Source organism: Talpa europaea (assembly GCF_964194135.1).
Source record: "Talpa europaea genome assembly, chromosome: 10".
NCBI lineage: Eukaryota > Metazoa > Chordata > Mammalia > Eulipotyphla > Talpidae > Talpa > Talpa europaea.
The window spans coordinates 18921224-18936064 of record NC_140077.1 but is presented as its reverse complement, the minus strand read 5'-3'; the positions used below and the strand labels follow the sequence as shown (position 1 = coordinate 18936064).

At 50.2% G+C, this 14841-nt stretch overlaps 2 protein-coding genes across 2 annotated transcripts in view; one reads left to right on the top strand and one right to left on the bottom strand.

Annotated features, from left to right (window-relative positions):
• Positions 1-337, bottom strand: part of ARL3 (ARF like GTPase 3) — a gene marked incomplete at both ends in the record, with an annotated part of 32185 nt that extends 31848 nt beyond the window's left edge. Inside the window, one exon of the mRNA XM_084244566.1 lies at positions 159-337. Coding sequence (XP_084100692.1) covers positions 159-337 — 179 coding nt within the window. The remainder of the gene's footprint in view (positions 1-158) is intronic.
• Positions 338-6043: 5706 nt separating this feature from the next.
• Positions 6044-14346, top strand: SFXN2 (sideroflexin 2; the record flags this gene model as incomplete). The annotated part of the gene is made up of 11 exons (XM_084244986.1): positions 6044-6401; positions 6557-6727; positions 7533-7631; positions 8637-8712; positions 9017-9102; positions 10317-10377; positions 10669-10735; positions 11379-11428; positions 11756-11805; positions 13409-13456; positions 14247-14346. The coding sequence occupies exons 1-11, from the start codon at positions 6121-6123 to the stop codon at positions 14344-14346; spliced, it is 1089 nt and encodes a 362-aa protein (XP_084101112.1). The 5' UTR covers positions 6044-6120.
• Positions 14347-14841: the final 495 nt, after the last annotated feature.

Here is a 14841-nt window from a genome sequence, read left to right as displayed (position 1 = left end):
CGGGGCTGCGGGGCGGGCGTGACCCGCGGGGATCGGGGAAGCGCGCCCACGTGGCCGGCGAGCACTGCAGGGCCGGGGATTGGCCGGGAGGGGCCTGGGGGCGGCTCCCGGGCTGAGGCCCCGGAGAGCGCTGGCCGGGCCTGCCACGCGGACCGCACCTGGGGCCGGCGACTCGGCGCAGTCCTCCCGGACCAGGTGAGGGGCCTCGGGAGGAGCCGCCCGCCGCGGCTACCGCCACTCCCGGCAGGAGCCCCCGGCGGGCGGGCGGGGAATGGATCTGCGTCCTGCCTGCCCGCACGGGCTGCGCTCTGGCTGGGCATTCAGCTGTCGAAGCCATGTGGCTCAAGGAGGGGTCGGTCAGTCGCTGCCCAGGATCCTCTCCCTTTGGGCGCCAGTGCCTTCGGGTGCCAGGCGAGGGGCTCGGGCGTTGTGGGTTGCGCGCCCATCTCCACACCCTGAGTCAGGGATGGAGGAATCCCTGTAGTGGCAGACTGCAAAGCGGCAGAGGGCAAAGCGCCCAGGGGATTGTCCCTGAGCCCTGAGGTGAGCTGACAGCTGGAGTGAAAGGCGGTTTTTTTTGGGGGGGGGAGAGGGACGGAGGGGGGGGGAATGCTGGAATTTGCTCAGGTTCATCTGCTCCGAGGAGGCCAAGATTGGCTGCACTAACAGTCAGGGAGGAGCGAGATGGATTCTGGGTGCTACCTTCCAGCTAACGACGAAGACGGGAGGAAGATTTACCTCATGTGTGCCAGGTCCTGTTCTAGACTCTGAAGACACAGCAGGGAACAAAATATTTTCTTATGGAAATTACATCTTCCAGTCCCTGATGCAAATGAAATGCTTTTCATACAAGATGTCATTTAATTTCACAACTCTGCATGTTAGTTAAGGGCCGTATAGTTGGGACTTGAATCCATTTCTGTCCATCTATTCAGGAAGTGCTTTCATGCACGACTGTATTGTTCAGGTTAGAGGAACAGAGGGGTTTATATTTGCCATGTAAACTCAGAACTTTTTAAGAGCTGGCAATATGGTTGCAGATGATGCATCTGGAAGTTTGCAGATGCCTGTACCTCTTAACTACCTCATTGAGTTCTTGTAAGGATTATATGAATTATTACATGCCAAGGACATAGAACATTGCCTAGACATAGGACATGCTCTATAGGGCTTAGCTATTGTTAATAGTTTCACTTGGGCTTTTGGGTTTTGGAATGAAGGCCTATTTCCTTAGGCCTATGAATGGTCCTTGGCTACTTATACATTCAATTAAAGTGTTTTTAAAACATCTGCTCCCTACATACTTGCTTGAAATCATTGTAGAAAAACTGAGTTCAGAGCCCTGACTAAGGGAGGCGCAAGGTGAATTCAGAGACTGTACTCAGTAATCGACTTGTCTCTAACCTTTTGTTTTGTGAAAAAAGCAAGGCAGATTTCTCTGATGTTTAATATCATGGTGACCTTGAAGTCACTTGAGTGACATAGGCAGATGCCTGGGCTGCTTCTTTGATTATTAGTCTCATTCTCCAACTTGTTCTTGGCAGCTTTGACTCCGACCCTTACCATCTCAGTGTTTTTTTTTTGGTCTTTTTAAAAGATTTATTATTATTTATGCATACAAGAGCTGGGGTGTAGCTAGAGGTGCAGGGGGCTGGGGATGAGAGGATTCACTAGAGACAGAGTGGGGAGAGAACATGTGGATCTACTGAAATACACTGCTGAGGGGAGCAGCAGGCGAGACAGGAAAGGTCTGCTGCACCATGTAGCTCCCTGGCAAGGGATTGAACTCAGTGCATTGTTGCAGTGGCTGGTGATAGCTTGATAGTCCTGAGACTTCACTCTTGGTACCACCAGGGAGGCCCTACCGCCTCAGTGGTTTTTATTCCTGAGTTTGGCTGTCTTGATCTTCCTCTGATGCAAATACCAGTGATGATGTTTTGTTTTTCTCCCTACCTGGGCTGCAAACAAGGAAATTTTGGGTATTTCCCCTCTCTTGCCAGAGGATACCCCAGAAGATTGGAAGCCTGTCCTCTCTGATATTGTTTGCTAGGGAAAATCAGTTCTGTCTGGGACAAGTGAGCTCTTTGAGGAGTAGTGGACCGTTGTCTCCTTTTTGTTCCTTCCTTCCACCGTTGTGGATTGAGGCTCTATCTGGGTGCCCCTAGCTAGATGAGCATGACTGGATCTATTTGTTGTTCACATCTGTATGTGCTACAGCGCTTAGAGCAAAGCCACGTGTGCCATGACACTCTGTCGAGGCTAGCTCAGTGGAGGTCGGAGCCATTACACGCTAATACTAGGAGGAAAGAGGTATCAGTCAACACCTGTTTGATTTCCATCTCACCCCTTGTTCCCAGTAGTGGAGCCATGTTCGTTCTGCAGCCGAACCTCTCTGAATATGAGAGTGGCTTTAGGAAATGCCTGATGTGGCAGGTGTGGGAAGAGGGAATGTATAATAACTGTGGAAGAAAATCTGGAAACCAGATAGGCCTCAAGTTAGGTGGGATATTTGCAGCTTTGTGCAAGGAAGCCTGCTCTTACTTCTGTCCCCAAGGCATTTTCTGAATTTGACTTGAAAGAGGATGCTCAGAGGACCCAAGGAGTTGGAATGCTTTTCAAGCAGGCAGTAAGTATTTTTTTATTTAGGGCCTCCCTGGTGGTGCAGGGGGTTGAGCACAGCACTGTGAAGCTGTCCGCAGCCTCTGCAGCGCTGGTTTGATTCCCGACTGGTCAGGGAGAGACCCACATGGCACGGCAGACCTCTCCTGCCTTGCCCGCTATTCCCCTCAGCAGTGTTTTCGGTCCTTCTGCCTGTTATGCTCCCTGCTCTGTCTCTGGTGAATCCTCTCACCCTCCCGCACCTCTGGCCTATACCCCAGTTCTTGTATGCATAAATAAATAAATCTTTAAAAAAAGAAAAAAGATTTATTTATTTATGCATGCAGGAGCTAGGGTGTCGGCCAGAGGTGCAGAGGGTGAGAGGGTTCACTAGAGACAGAGTGGGGAGCAGAATAGGCAGATGTACTGATATACACTGATGAGGGGAGCAGTGAGCGAGACAGGAGAGGTCTGCTGCACCATGTGGGTAGCTCCCTGGCCAGGGATTGAATTAATGTCACAGTGTCTTTAACCCCTGTGAAACCAGGGAGGCCCCAGGCAGTAAGTACTTTTAAAAAGCACATAAAAGCTACAGTATAAAACTTACAGTATGTCAGGAGACTCCTACTTGACACAAATCACTGTAAATAACAAAAAAGTAACACTTGTAAAAGCCAACATGCAGAGGACAAAGAATGCTATAGGAGATAAAGCAGAAGGGCTGGAATTTACCTTGAAGGAGTCATAGATCTATGCCTCTTGCGGCAATGGGTATGAAGGAAAATGTCCCAGACAGAGAAGTTAGATTTTCTTTTAGCCTGATATTTTATGTAAGAGAGGGACTGGGCAGTTCCTATCTGACCTTAGTAATGAAAGCAAAGATTCTTGCATAATTAGCAAATGATTACCCCCGACTTGGTAGAAGTGCCTCCATTGTGAAAGTCAGAGGGCTTTCCAATGTTGGATTGAAGAAGGAGGGCTCTGGGGGTGTGGGGTGTGTGTGTGTGTGTGTGTGTGTAGGGTAAGCCATAGCAGTTGCTCCTGGAGGACTCTGTAAGCCGAGGCAGCGTGTGTTTTGCTGGCCAGGCTGACCCCTATTTGTTTCATGCAGAATCAGTGCGAGTGACCTTTTTCTCCCTCGCCTCCTGAGGTGGGCTGGTTCCGGGTGACGTGCCCTTGGTCTTTGAACCAGCCTGGGGAGCTTTCTCTTGGGTCTGTGGTGGAGTGGGAGTCAGAGTTCTGGCAGTGGACTCATCTGTCTAGCTTCTGGCTCCTCCAGAGGTTTCTGGTGGTGTCAGGCAGGATTGCTGTGGAAACTCCGTGTGGGCCTCTCCTGTGCAGGCTTCTTCTGGCAGGGAGACCATTTAGCCCCAGCTTAGCGGCTTGTGGAAGTCTCTCACTCTACTAAGAGTTCTAAAACTAGGACCCTACTCTCCCTTGACCCCATTTATTGGCTACTCCCTCTCCCATTTCTCTGGTTGTTCTTTTGCATCTTTGGGGGCTTCCTTTAATTTTTAATTTTTCTGTGTATTCTCATTATAAAACTTCATCATAATGGCCGCTGTGCTGCTGGCTCACTGTTTGCCGCTATCCCAGACCTCTGTGCTTTCTTTCGAGCTAAATATCTAGTTTCTGGCAAACTGGACTTCTTGCTGAGCAAATACTTGAAGTCTTGAACTAGGCACTAGTGCACTGTGGTGAGCAAAACGATGCAAGCCCTGGCCGCACGGAGCTTATAGCCTAGTGGGGAAGGTTGACACTGAGATAAAGCCCCCCCTGTGTGCTGCAGCCGAGCACAACACTGAAGAGACATGGGAGCTAAGAGGACTTAGGGCAGAGCTGCTTGTCTAGTGGCTGGAGAAGGAGGAAAAGTGTCCTTTGAAGTATTCCCTGAGGAAAGGAGAGTCTAGCCGAGATCTGAAGGATGAGGAGGTGCTTTCTTGAAAGGAACTCAGGACTATCTTTAGAGAGAAGGCTACTTTTTTTTTTTTTTTATGGGTTGGGAGGCTTGAAATTAGATGCTAACAATGCTTTTAAGACTGCTCTTTATTCAGAGGTGGCTTTGCTATAGTGTCCCTCGCAACTGCAGTCACTCGTGGGTATATATTAAGAGGAAGTTTGGGTAGAATTCTTTCACTTTACTGCTTAATATGAAGTATTTCTTTTTTACTAGGCACATGGCTCCCATCAGTAATGTTTCCTTTTCAAAATATCTAGATACAAGTTTGGTTGGTCAGTTCTGTAAGGGCTTCTGGATATAGATGACTGTAAGACAAATAATCAAGTAGAAAGTATAGAAGTAAAGATGAAAATTGTTCCTGAGAAAAATAAAAAGGATGAGTAGGTGGTATTTAGTGAAAGGGGGAAGGAATAGTCTTCTGAACAGGGAATGGCATTTGCGAAGAACAGAGACTGGTTTTAAGAAAGTCCCATGTCACTTGAAACTCAATGTATGGAAACCAAATTCATGTTTTCCTCCTTAAAGCTTCTTTTTCTATAAGTTCTCTGCCTTAGTTCCTTAATGCCCAAGTCAGAAACCCCAGGCTAGGTTTCTTTTATGTGTCAACAAAAGATTCTAGGTATCTTTTATGTGTCAAAGAAAACAGGACAAGCTCTGTCTCTGGTAAGTTTGTCTCGAGTTAGAAGTGGAGGTGGAGGTGGGGGTAGGGGAGAGAAGCAGCCACTTTGTAGCACAACATACCTTCTTCCAATTATCTAATCCAACCTAAATTTAGTTGTGGTGGAAAGGGGTTTTGTGAATGTAACCACAGTCCCTAATTGGTTATATTTGAGTTAATCTGAAGGGAAATTATCCTGGGTGACCTGACTTAATCAGATGGAATCCTTTCAAAAGAGGGCTAGGCCCCCCTCAGGTACTCCAGCTGTAGGTGCACCTGCATGGCCCCTCCTCCAGGACTTTCTTCCCAACTGCCTGCCTCTTCAGTGGCTCTCCACTACTTCCAGTGTCTGTCAGCAGTACTGATTACACTGCTGCCCTGCTGTGTTACCACCCCCCCATCCTGCCCCCACACCCATTCTATAATTCCTTGAGGGAAGACATGATGCCTTACTTACAACTGTGGCCAGGGGTCTCTCCCAGGGCAGGCATGTACCACATGTGCATGTGCTCACACATACTCACACATACACTCAAATGACGAAAGTAATCATGCTATGTTTATTTCCACCTTTATAAGTGATTGTTTCTACCCTATTGTGATCCCCTACCTTCTGCATCTTTCAGATAAGTCTGTTTGCTTCTTCTGGAAGGCGCATGTATTGTCGTGCTCTCATCTCTGCTCTCTCTTGCCTCCTGTACTTGCTGTTGCTAATATTATGTATTATCTCCTGGGTGGGCTCTTGTTACCCAGTCAGGTTCCTCAAGGGACAGGTACTGAGTTTTCCTTTGCCCCAGCCTGCGACTGCATGATCAAGCACAGGGCTTGGCCACCAGGATGCACGCGTTGGTGCCTGATCGCTCAGTCTGGCGGCCTGTCACCGGGACCTTCCCAAACAAGTCAGATGATGCTGGTTGATCTACACCAGTGGGAGGTGCTCAGGACATCCAGAGAAGGCTTTCGTATTGGGGAAATCCTTATTTTCCCTCTGTCTTTGAAGTCCCCAGTTTTGTGTATGAGGAAGATGGAGGCTGACCTGTCTGGCTTTAACATCGATGCCCCCCGTTGGGACCAGAGCACTTTCCTTGGGCGGGTGAAGCACTTCTTCAATATCACGGACCCCCGCACTGTCCTGGTACCAGAGCAGGAGCTGGACTGGGCCAAGATTATGGTGGAGAAGAGCAGGTGAGTGATTGGGGCAGGGGCCGGAGACACTGCCAGTGTTGATGGGAGCAGGTGGGAACCAATGCTGGGGAGGAGCAGAGGTCTTAGGAAGGAGGGAGGCACAAGGTGACTGGCAGGGGGGCCAGGAGGTAACTCTGCCTATTCTTGGGGGGCAGGATGGGAGTCGTGCCCCCAGGCACCCAAGTGGAGCAGCTGCTATATGCTAAAAAGCTGTATGACTCGGCCTTCCACCCTGACACCGGGGAGAAGATGAATGTCATTGGGCGGATGTCCTTCCAGGTCCCGGGCGGCATGATCATCACAGGCTTCATGCTCCAATTCTACAGGTAGGCCAGGGAGCCCACAGCACAGGCTGGCATGTGGCTCCACTAGGCAGGAAGCCATGTGGTAATCACAACAGCCATCTTTATGGCCCCTTTCCAGAGGTCAGGCACTGTGCTAAATTCTTTATATGTATTGTCTCGTTTAATCCTAGAGGTTATGTGACTTGTCTGAGTTCACACAGCCAGGACATACTGGTGCTGAGGGCTGTCTTCTCTAGAACTCTCATCAAATAAACTCTCCCAACTCCCGCTTCCCAAAGTACCTCCCAAGTGAAAAAAGAAAAATAAGAAGACTCTCAGGTTCCAGTGGGGAGAGAATAAACTTGTAGCTATGGATATGCGACTCCTCCCGCTCCCTCTCTTACCTCCCTCCACCTGCCTCTCCTCCCACCTCACACATTTGTCTGGCTATTGAGCCAGGCCTTGGACCAGGTGTTGGGAATATAAAGACTTTAGTTCCTCCCCTCAAGGATTGCCCAGTGTTTCTGAAGAGACCAAGAAGTAAACAGTTACAGTCCAATTTCTGAGTGGTAGGTTGGGGGAGAGTATGGGCTTGTGGGAGCAGGGAGCATGGAGTTCCTGTGTTTCAGGAATGGCAGAGAAGGGTCAGGAATGTTCCCAGGAGGAAATGATCTCTTAACAGAGCAGGATTTTGCCTTGAACAGAGAAGGGCCAGATATTCCAGGCAGAAGGGCCTGCTTGTGTGGGAGCCCAGCTGCATCCACAGCATGGGAACAGCAGGTGATGTGGTTTGGTGTCCACCAGGCCATCCCTTCCATCTTGCTCTCTGGGGTCCCCTCACTGGTAGGACCATGCCGGCGGTGATCTTCTGGCAATGGGTGAACCAGTCCTTCAATGCCTTAGTCAACTATACCAACAGGAATGCCGCTTCCCCCACATCGGAGAGGTAGGTGACCTGAACTCTGGGCAGTGCACATGGGTCTGGAGCAGATGGCTGTTCCCTGGGGCCCCCAAAGGGTTCTCTTATCCTGTTTATTCTTCCTCCATGGGGCTTGCACTGGGCAGGTGATCAACTCTCCCTTTTTTGGGTTTGGAAGTATTTTCTTAAGCTGAGTAATAGGAGAATATCTTCTTCCTAGAACAATTCCAAATGTTCTTTGATTCAGTCAACAAATATTTCTTGAGTATGTATTATGTGTCAGGCATAGTTCTAGCTGCTGGGGATCCATTAGAGTAAGACAGGTGTGGTCTTGTGGAGTTTAAGGATCTTTATGAAAACATGCACAATAATCTGAGGTATACACTCTGCCATTAATGAAACAAACAGGGTGAGAAGCCAGAGAACCGTGGTCTGTTACACGGACTAGTCAGGGAAGTCCTTTTTGTAGAGCTTGAACAGTACATTGGAGTTCTGAAGGATAAGGATTTAACTAGAGAAGAGTTCTCTGGAGCAGCAGCATGCAAAAAATCTAAGACAGGAAAGAGCTGGGCATATTTAAATCAGTAAAAGAGGGCCTCCCTGGTGGCACAAGGGGTTAAGCACCACTCTGTGAAGCTATCCAGAGCCTCTGCAGCACAAGTTTGATCCCTGGCCGGCAAGGGAGCTACCCACATGGCTCAGCAGACCTCTCCTGTATCATCCGCTGCTCCCCTCAGCAGTGTGTTTCAGTCAGTCTGCCTGTTCTCTTACCCACTCTGCCTCTGGTGAGTCCTCTCACCCCGCCCCCCCACCCCTTGCATCTCTGGCCTGTACCCCAGCTCTTGTATGCATAAATAAATAAATCTTTGGAAAAAAAATTAGTAAAAGAAAGCATTGTGAGTGGCAGAGGTCACAAGATGAGGCTGGGGACAGAGCTCATGGAAACTTGTTTCCAGACTTTATCAATCAAACCATGTCCTTGCCCTCAGCCAATAGGGCTTCCAACTGCCAAGCATCTCTCTCCCTCACCAGGCAGATGGCCCTTTCCTACGTCACAGCCACCACCACCGCTGTGGCCACTGCTGTGGGCATGAACATGTTGACAAAGGTAAGATCTGGGGCCGCTATACCCATGACAGCCACTGGGGGGCAGCAAAGTCCTGTGGAAAGCTCCCCATTCCGTTTCCCCTGCCTGGGTGAGCTGGGTATGGAGAACCCAGCAAGTAGTGGGAAATACAGCAGCTCTGTCCCCAGGTTGGTTTTTCCTCAGGCCTTTGAGGGAGTTTGGGCTTCCCAGACTGGATGGCAAGATTTGTGGCAGTAAGACCCGATGTCTTGTTTTATATCCTTAAGTCCCCCCCGCTCCCACCATCAATGACCCAGAAGAACAGAATTGTTCCCTCTCCCCACAGAGAGCTCCACCCCTGGTGGGCCGCTGGGTGCCCTTTGCTGCTGTGGCCGCAGCTAATTGTGTCAACATACCAATGATGCGACAGCAGTGAGTACAGGATCCCTTTTCCTCCTCATAAGCCACAAGGTTAGCAGGGCGGGGCAAGAAGCCAAGGCAATGAGTGGCTTCTTGGGGCTGAGCTGGGCACTTTCAAAGGGTCCCTGGGAATTGGCTGCTCCAGCAGCGACAGCTCCAGCAATGGCAGTGACTAAGGTTTAATCGTAGTCAAATGATGAGTGCTTGGGAGTCATTTTTGGATGCTACGGGCTGAGGCAGATAGGGTGGACCTGTGGGTTTTTATACTAGATCTTGAGTTTTCCACTGCAGCTCTTTAAGTAGTAAACACTGCCCTTCACCGAAGCCCTGCATTTCACAGAGGGAAATGTAGCAAAGTGAGGTTTCCAAAGACAGAACAGCTGCTTTGAAAGAAGCCAGAGGACTAGATAAATGTTTCCCAGGGACCCAGCTCTAAGCTCAGCAGCTGCAAAGTTGAAACCTTGTGCCTTGCAATCTTTGTACTTGACTAGAGAAAGTGTAACTGTTCTTCTGTTGTGAAATTTAATGATGTGATATACATGGTGCACTTAAAACATTGCCTAGAACATGTTACAAATGCTATGTAAGTGTGAGCTGTCAGGCAGCCACTGCTGTCATCCCTTTCATTGTCATCTCCAATGTCAACAATTTATAATTTCTTGGGAATGTGCTGGCAAGTGGAAATTGATCCCAGTGGCCCTTGCAGAAGGAGCACACGCCCAGAGTAGCCATGCACATGCATTGCTCCTCTCCTCATTTCTTTTTCCATCCAGTTGCTCCTTCCCAATAAATGAATGAGTTCCAGCCACCTTCATGGTCTTGGGTTGAATGCTGTCAAAAACTGACTTGAGCATTATAGCCAGAGCAGCTCTTCAGTGTGTGGCGCTGGGCTAAGCACCCTATAGGCATTTGCCTGCTGAGTCCTCACCAGGTGCCAGGATGATCCCCATTTTGCAGAGGAGGGTAACTGAGTCTAGCAGGTATAAGAGCAAACCCTTACCCTCAACCTCAGGATTTGACCCAGCTCTCTTAACTGCTGCCCTCAAACTGCCCACTGTCACTTTGGAGTTACCACTCACTGGGGTGCAGAAGGAAGATCAAGGCCAGGTTGCAGGAGGTGGATTCCTAGAGCTCAGGCGCCCTGGTCTTGGCCCCCTGGTTTATCACATCATCACTGGAAGGCTTTGGGCACTTTCCCAAGTACAGCCTCTCCTGTCTTTGTTTAGGGAACTCATTCAGGGCATCTGCGTGAAGGACAAGAATCACAATGAGATCGGTCACTCCCGGGTGAGCAGAGCCTCTCTTGGCGTGGGAGAGGGAATTCTGGCTCATACTCTGTCCTGCCCTTACTGGTCTAAGCCCTGACTCCACCTCATCCCAACTGTCCCAACATTTCTTTGTCCGCAACATGCCTCTCCTGTCCTTTAGCCATCATTGCTGGTCTGGGAACCATAAAGTTCTGGCTGGGTGGACCAGGGTCAGGTGAGGTCACTCAGTCCCTGGCCGTGACACTGACCCGCACACAGCCTGTATCCTGGATAAGGTCATGCCTGACAATTGACTCTTTTCTGTCCTCAGAGAGCTGCTATTGTCGGCATCACTCAAGTGGTTATTTCTCGGATTGCCATGGCAGCCCCTGGCATGAGTAAGATGGGGAAACCCTTCCATCCTGGGGTATCCTGGAAAACACAGTGGAGACCTCAGTCACACTTCGCTTTTGGGTGGGGAGGTGGGGCCCCAGCTTCTACTGCCATGTTTGCAGAGCCCTGAAAGTCATTGAGAATCCCCTCCTCCCTCCCTTCCTGGAACATTCATTAATCAGAGGTTTGGGGAGGGGGGTTATTTGCATTGGACAAATATTCATCACTACCTTCAATTGCTGGGCCCAGTGTGGGTGCTGGGGAGACAGTGGTACAAACTGTAGCCCGTCCTGTTTCTGCCTCTGGAGGGGGCGCAGATTGCAGAGAGGGTCTAGAACTTACTTGCATGAGCCTTCAGAGATAGTTTTGTGTTGGGGAGGGGTGCTTTGGGCCTGTGGCATGTGTCCTCTTATGATTAGAGATTTCTGGTTCAGAAGTTTGGAAAGCACCCTTCTGCCAGCACTTGGGGGGTCACAGGTCAGGTGGTCATGCCAACGCCATCCTCCATTCTTCTCCCCAATGAAAAGCACTTTCTGAAACTTCTGGGGAAGGAAGAAGAATCACTCAGTCCTTGATCTGACTTTGGCAAGGGGGCTTGGGGAGAGCCTTCCAGCCCTGCCCACTCAGTTCCTCCCTGGTCTCTTCCAGTCTTGCTGCCCATCGTTATGGAACAACTGGAGAAACTGCGTTTCATGAAGGTGTGTGGGGTTCTCTTTGTCTTCCCAGAGTCGCCAGCCATAACTGTGCCCCAGGCTTCTGACCTCCTGTCCTTCCCTCTGCTGCCTCCCTTCATCCCACTCAAGTTGGACCCATTCCAAACCCTGCGGGCCACCTGCTTCCCACACCATAGCCTGTTTCTTGGTCCTGTCTGCAGAGGGCAAGGAAAGCTCCCCGCCCCCAACATTCAGGGCAAGGCTGTCAGTCCCCACTGGTGCACTCTGGGTGGCTGGCGGCAGGGCGGATGTGGGGTTCCTGTGAGGCATAGAAACCCCAGGTGTGTCTCTCTTTCGTTTGTTCTTGTGCAGAAAGTCAAGGTCCTGCATGGACCGTTGCAGGTCATGCTGTGCGGGTGCTTGTGAGTATCGCGTTTTCTTGGTTTGGGATCTGTGGTGGCTGCCGCCCCTGAAGTGTCTTCTCCTGTCACCCATGTTGCTGAGCATGTGGTCCTTTCCCTGACTTCGGAGTGCCCAAGCTCCTCAGGACTCCTTGGTTCCTCTGCAGAGCTCTAGCCTCATCTTTTGGGGGGATGCCAGGCTGGCCAGGCATTGTGCACACATCTGTGTGGGAAGCAATGTGCTTGGGTGCCCTCCTCGCCCAGGATCGCATGGTCAGGGGCAGTTTTATTTACTTAATTTTATTTCACTTATTTTCTGCAGCAGTTTTAGAGAAGAGGCAAAGATGGTGAGATAGTCCCATCCCCAAAAAGATATCCCCCAAAAGAGAGGGTTATGTGTGGAGAAGGTAAAAGTGTCCACTAACATGCAAGTGGCAGCACATGCCAGCCCACTACGGCATCAGCCAAGGCAGTGCACCCTGACTCCCATAGTGCCCTGTGGCAACTCTGTGTCCATACAAGTAAATCCCCTTTGTAGATGATGACACCTCAAAAATGATGAGACAACCTGGGGCTGTCAGGAAATATACAAGGCATTCTCAGGTGCCTGCTGTTGGCTGCACGTGTCACAGGTGACCGTATCACGTGGGTGACGACAGCAACAACTGACACTGGATGTTTTCTTGGCGTCCCCTCTGTGCTAATCCTTCACAGCTACAATTTCACTGAATTCTCTGAGCCCTAGAGGTATCTGTACTGACATGATCTCCTTTTACAAATGAGGAATCTGGGGCTTAGCAGGATTAAGAAACTCGTCTGGGGTGTAGCTGGCGGTGCCTGAGCTGAGATAGGACCACGCTCATGCCCCAGGCTGACATCACACTGTAGCAGCTTCTGCTAAGTGACTTAGTCCTGAATGGGCAGTTACCATGAGCAGGACTTGGAATGTGTGGTCTCCTGTGAAGGCAGGAACCCTGCAAGGGACCTCCGCTGGCTCAGAGGGAACTTGCCTAAGAGTGCACAGCTAGTAAGTGGCAAAGCTGGCATAGCAACTCTGGCCTGTTAGATTCCTGGAATCTGTCAGACATGGTCCTGGACCCTCATCATCAGAGAACTTGTTAGAAATATAAAGACTTGCAAACCTACCTCCAGATCTGCTGAATCAGCTTTGCCTTTTAAACAGTTCACCAAATGATTTGCCCAGAAAGGCTTAGAAACTCAGCTCTTTACTGGTATCTAACAGACTAGGTGTCCAGTGAGTAGGGGGCAGGGCTTTGGGGTCGCTTCCCGCCTCTCCCTGGCTCTCCCCAACCTCAGCAGGTGCTTGGGGCCTTTAGGGCTGCTGTTGCTCACACTCCTGGTATTTCCACTGGCTTCATCTGCTTGAAAACAGAGTGGCTATCTCACGATGGGTGGGGGTACTGGGGGTGACTTTATCCTGTGCCATATTGGGTGTCCCAGCACTGGGAGACCAAGAGGAGACTGAAGGGAGGGCTCTCTGGGGCCAGCCGGAAGGCAGGCCTGGTGAATGGGTATCTCCCTCATCCTTTGGGACCTCAGGGAGGGGGTGTGGGTGGGCCTGTGATAAGAAGCCCCCTAACCTCTGGTTTCTCCTTCCTTCCAGCCTCATCTTCATGGTGCCAGTGGCATGTGGGCTCTTTCCGCAGACATGGTATCAGCTGTTCATTCCTCACTCTGTTTATTGGACACTCTGTCCCTGCCCTCCCTGACGGGCCTGCTGTCCATGGAGGCAGAGGGCTGGGAGGGCACATGTGTTTGAGGACAAGGCCCGCCAGCCTGAACTCTGAGCTCATAGCTGTGGATGGATGGTATACCTGAGCTCTCCACGCAGAGGGATGAGTTGCTTCCTCCCAGTAGGGCAAGGGCTGCCTTGGAGAGGAGGTGGGGGAACAACCAGACTTTCTGATCCTGTTGCTTGGGAATTTAGCTCCATCTCCCCTGGCTGGATCTGGTCTTTGAATTGAACAAGAGAATAGGTACTTATTTTGGCTCATGTTTGCCAAAGGGTGGAGGTGGGTCTTTCCAATTCACTTGGATGTCCCAGAAGGAGAGCAGGGGGTGAGAAGGGATGATGGAAAGGGAAGGGAAGGATTAGACTGGGCCAGGGGAGGGACTAGCTCCAGGAGACCAGGTAGTTTCAGTATATACAGAGGAGGTTCTTAATTTTCCTTCTTTAGGGTTCTTTGTTTGGTAGTTACCTGCTAGACATCTCCAAGCACCATGATTGTAATCTTCAGGGAAGATGGAAGTTTAGCACCAGGGAGAATGAAGACTGGTCTGGTAGAGGTAAAAGTAACACATCGTAGTGTACAAAGGCCACTAGTAATTCTGATGGAAAAATCAGGAAGGGCTTCTTGGAGGTGGCATTCGAGTTGACTTTATCTGAGGGTAATTTGCTTCTTGTCCAGGTATATACTTGTCACCCCCTTTTCTCTTTTCAGCAAATTTCCAGTTTCCTCACTGGAACCAGAGCTCCAAGGCACCATTAGGACCAAGTATGGAGAACCTGTGCCTTATGTCTACTTCAACAAGGGTCTCTAAGTGGCCATATTCACCAGCTCCTCCTTAGCCACATGTCTAGCTATGCCCTCACTCCTTTGCCCACTGGGCCTGAAAACCAGGGTGGATTTGGATAGGTGGGAGGATGCCACTGGTTTGTTGGACTCCAGGGAATAAAAATGAACAAGGGGGGAAAGACCAAGTCCTCAGTCTGCTACCTGCTCAGCCTTGTTCTCCCTCTTGGATAGGTTGCTGACATGTGGGATAAATACTCAAGAAAACTCTTTGGAAAATTAGAAAACTTTTGAGATGCTAGTTCCAGTCTAAGTGGGGAGGAGCCTCTGGGATAAAAAGAAGCTCCCTCTCCCCTTTCTCCTCATCTTTTCTCAAGCTGTGCAATCTTTCAGCTGATCAGCCTTAGCAAACCTAGGAAGAGAGAGTGGGGAGTGTCACCCTGGGGTTCACAGCCACCCTTCCCCATTCTCCTCCCTGCTGCCTCCAGGAGAAAAGCCACTTTGGGAGTGCTGCTAACTTTGA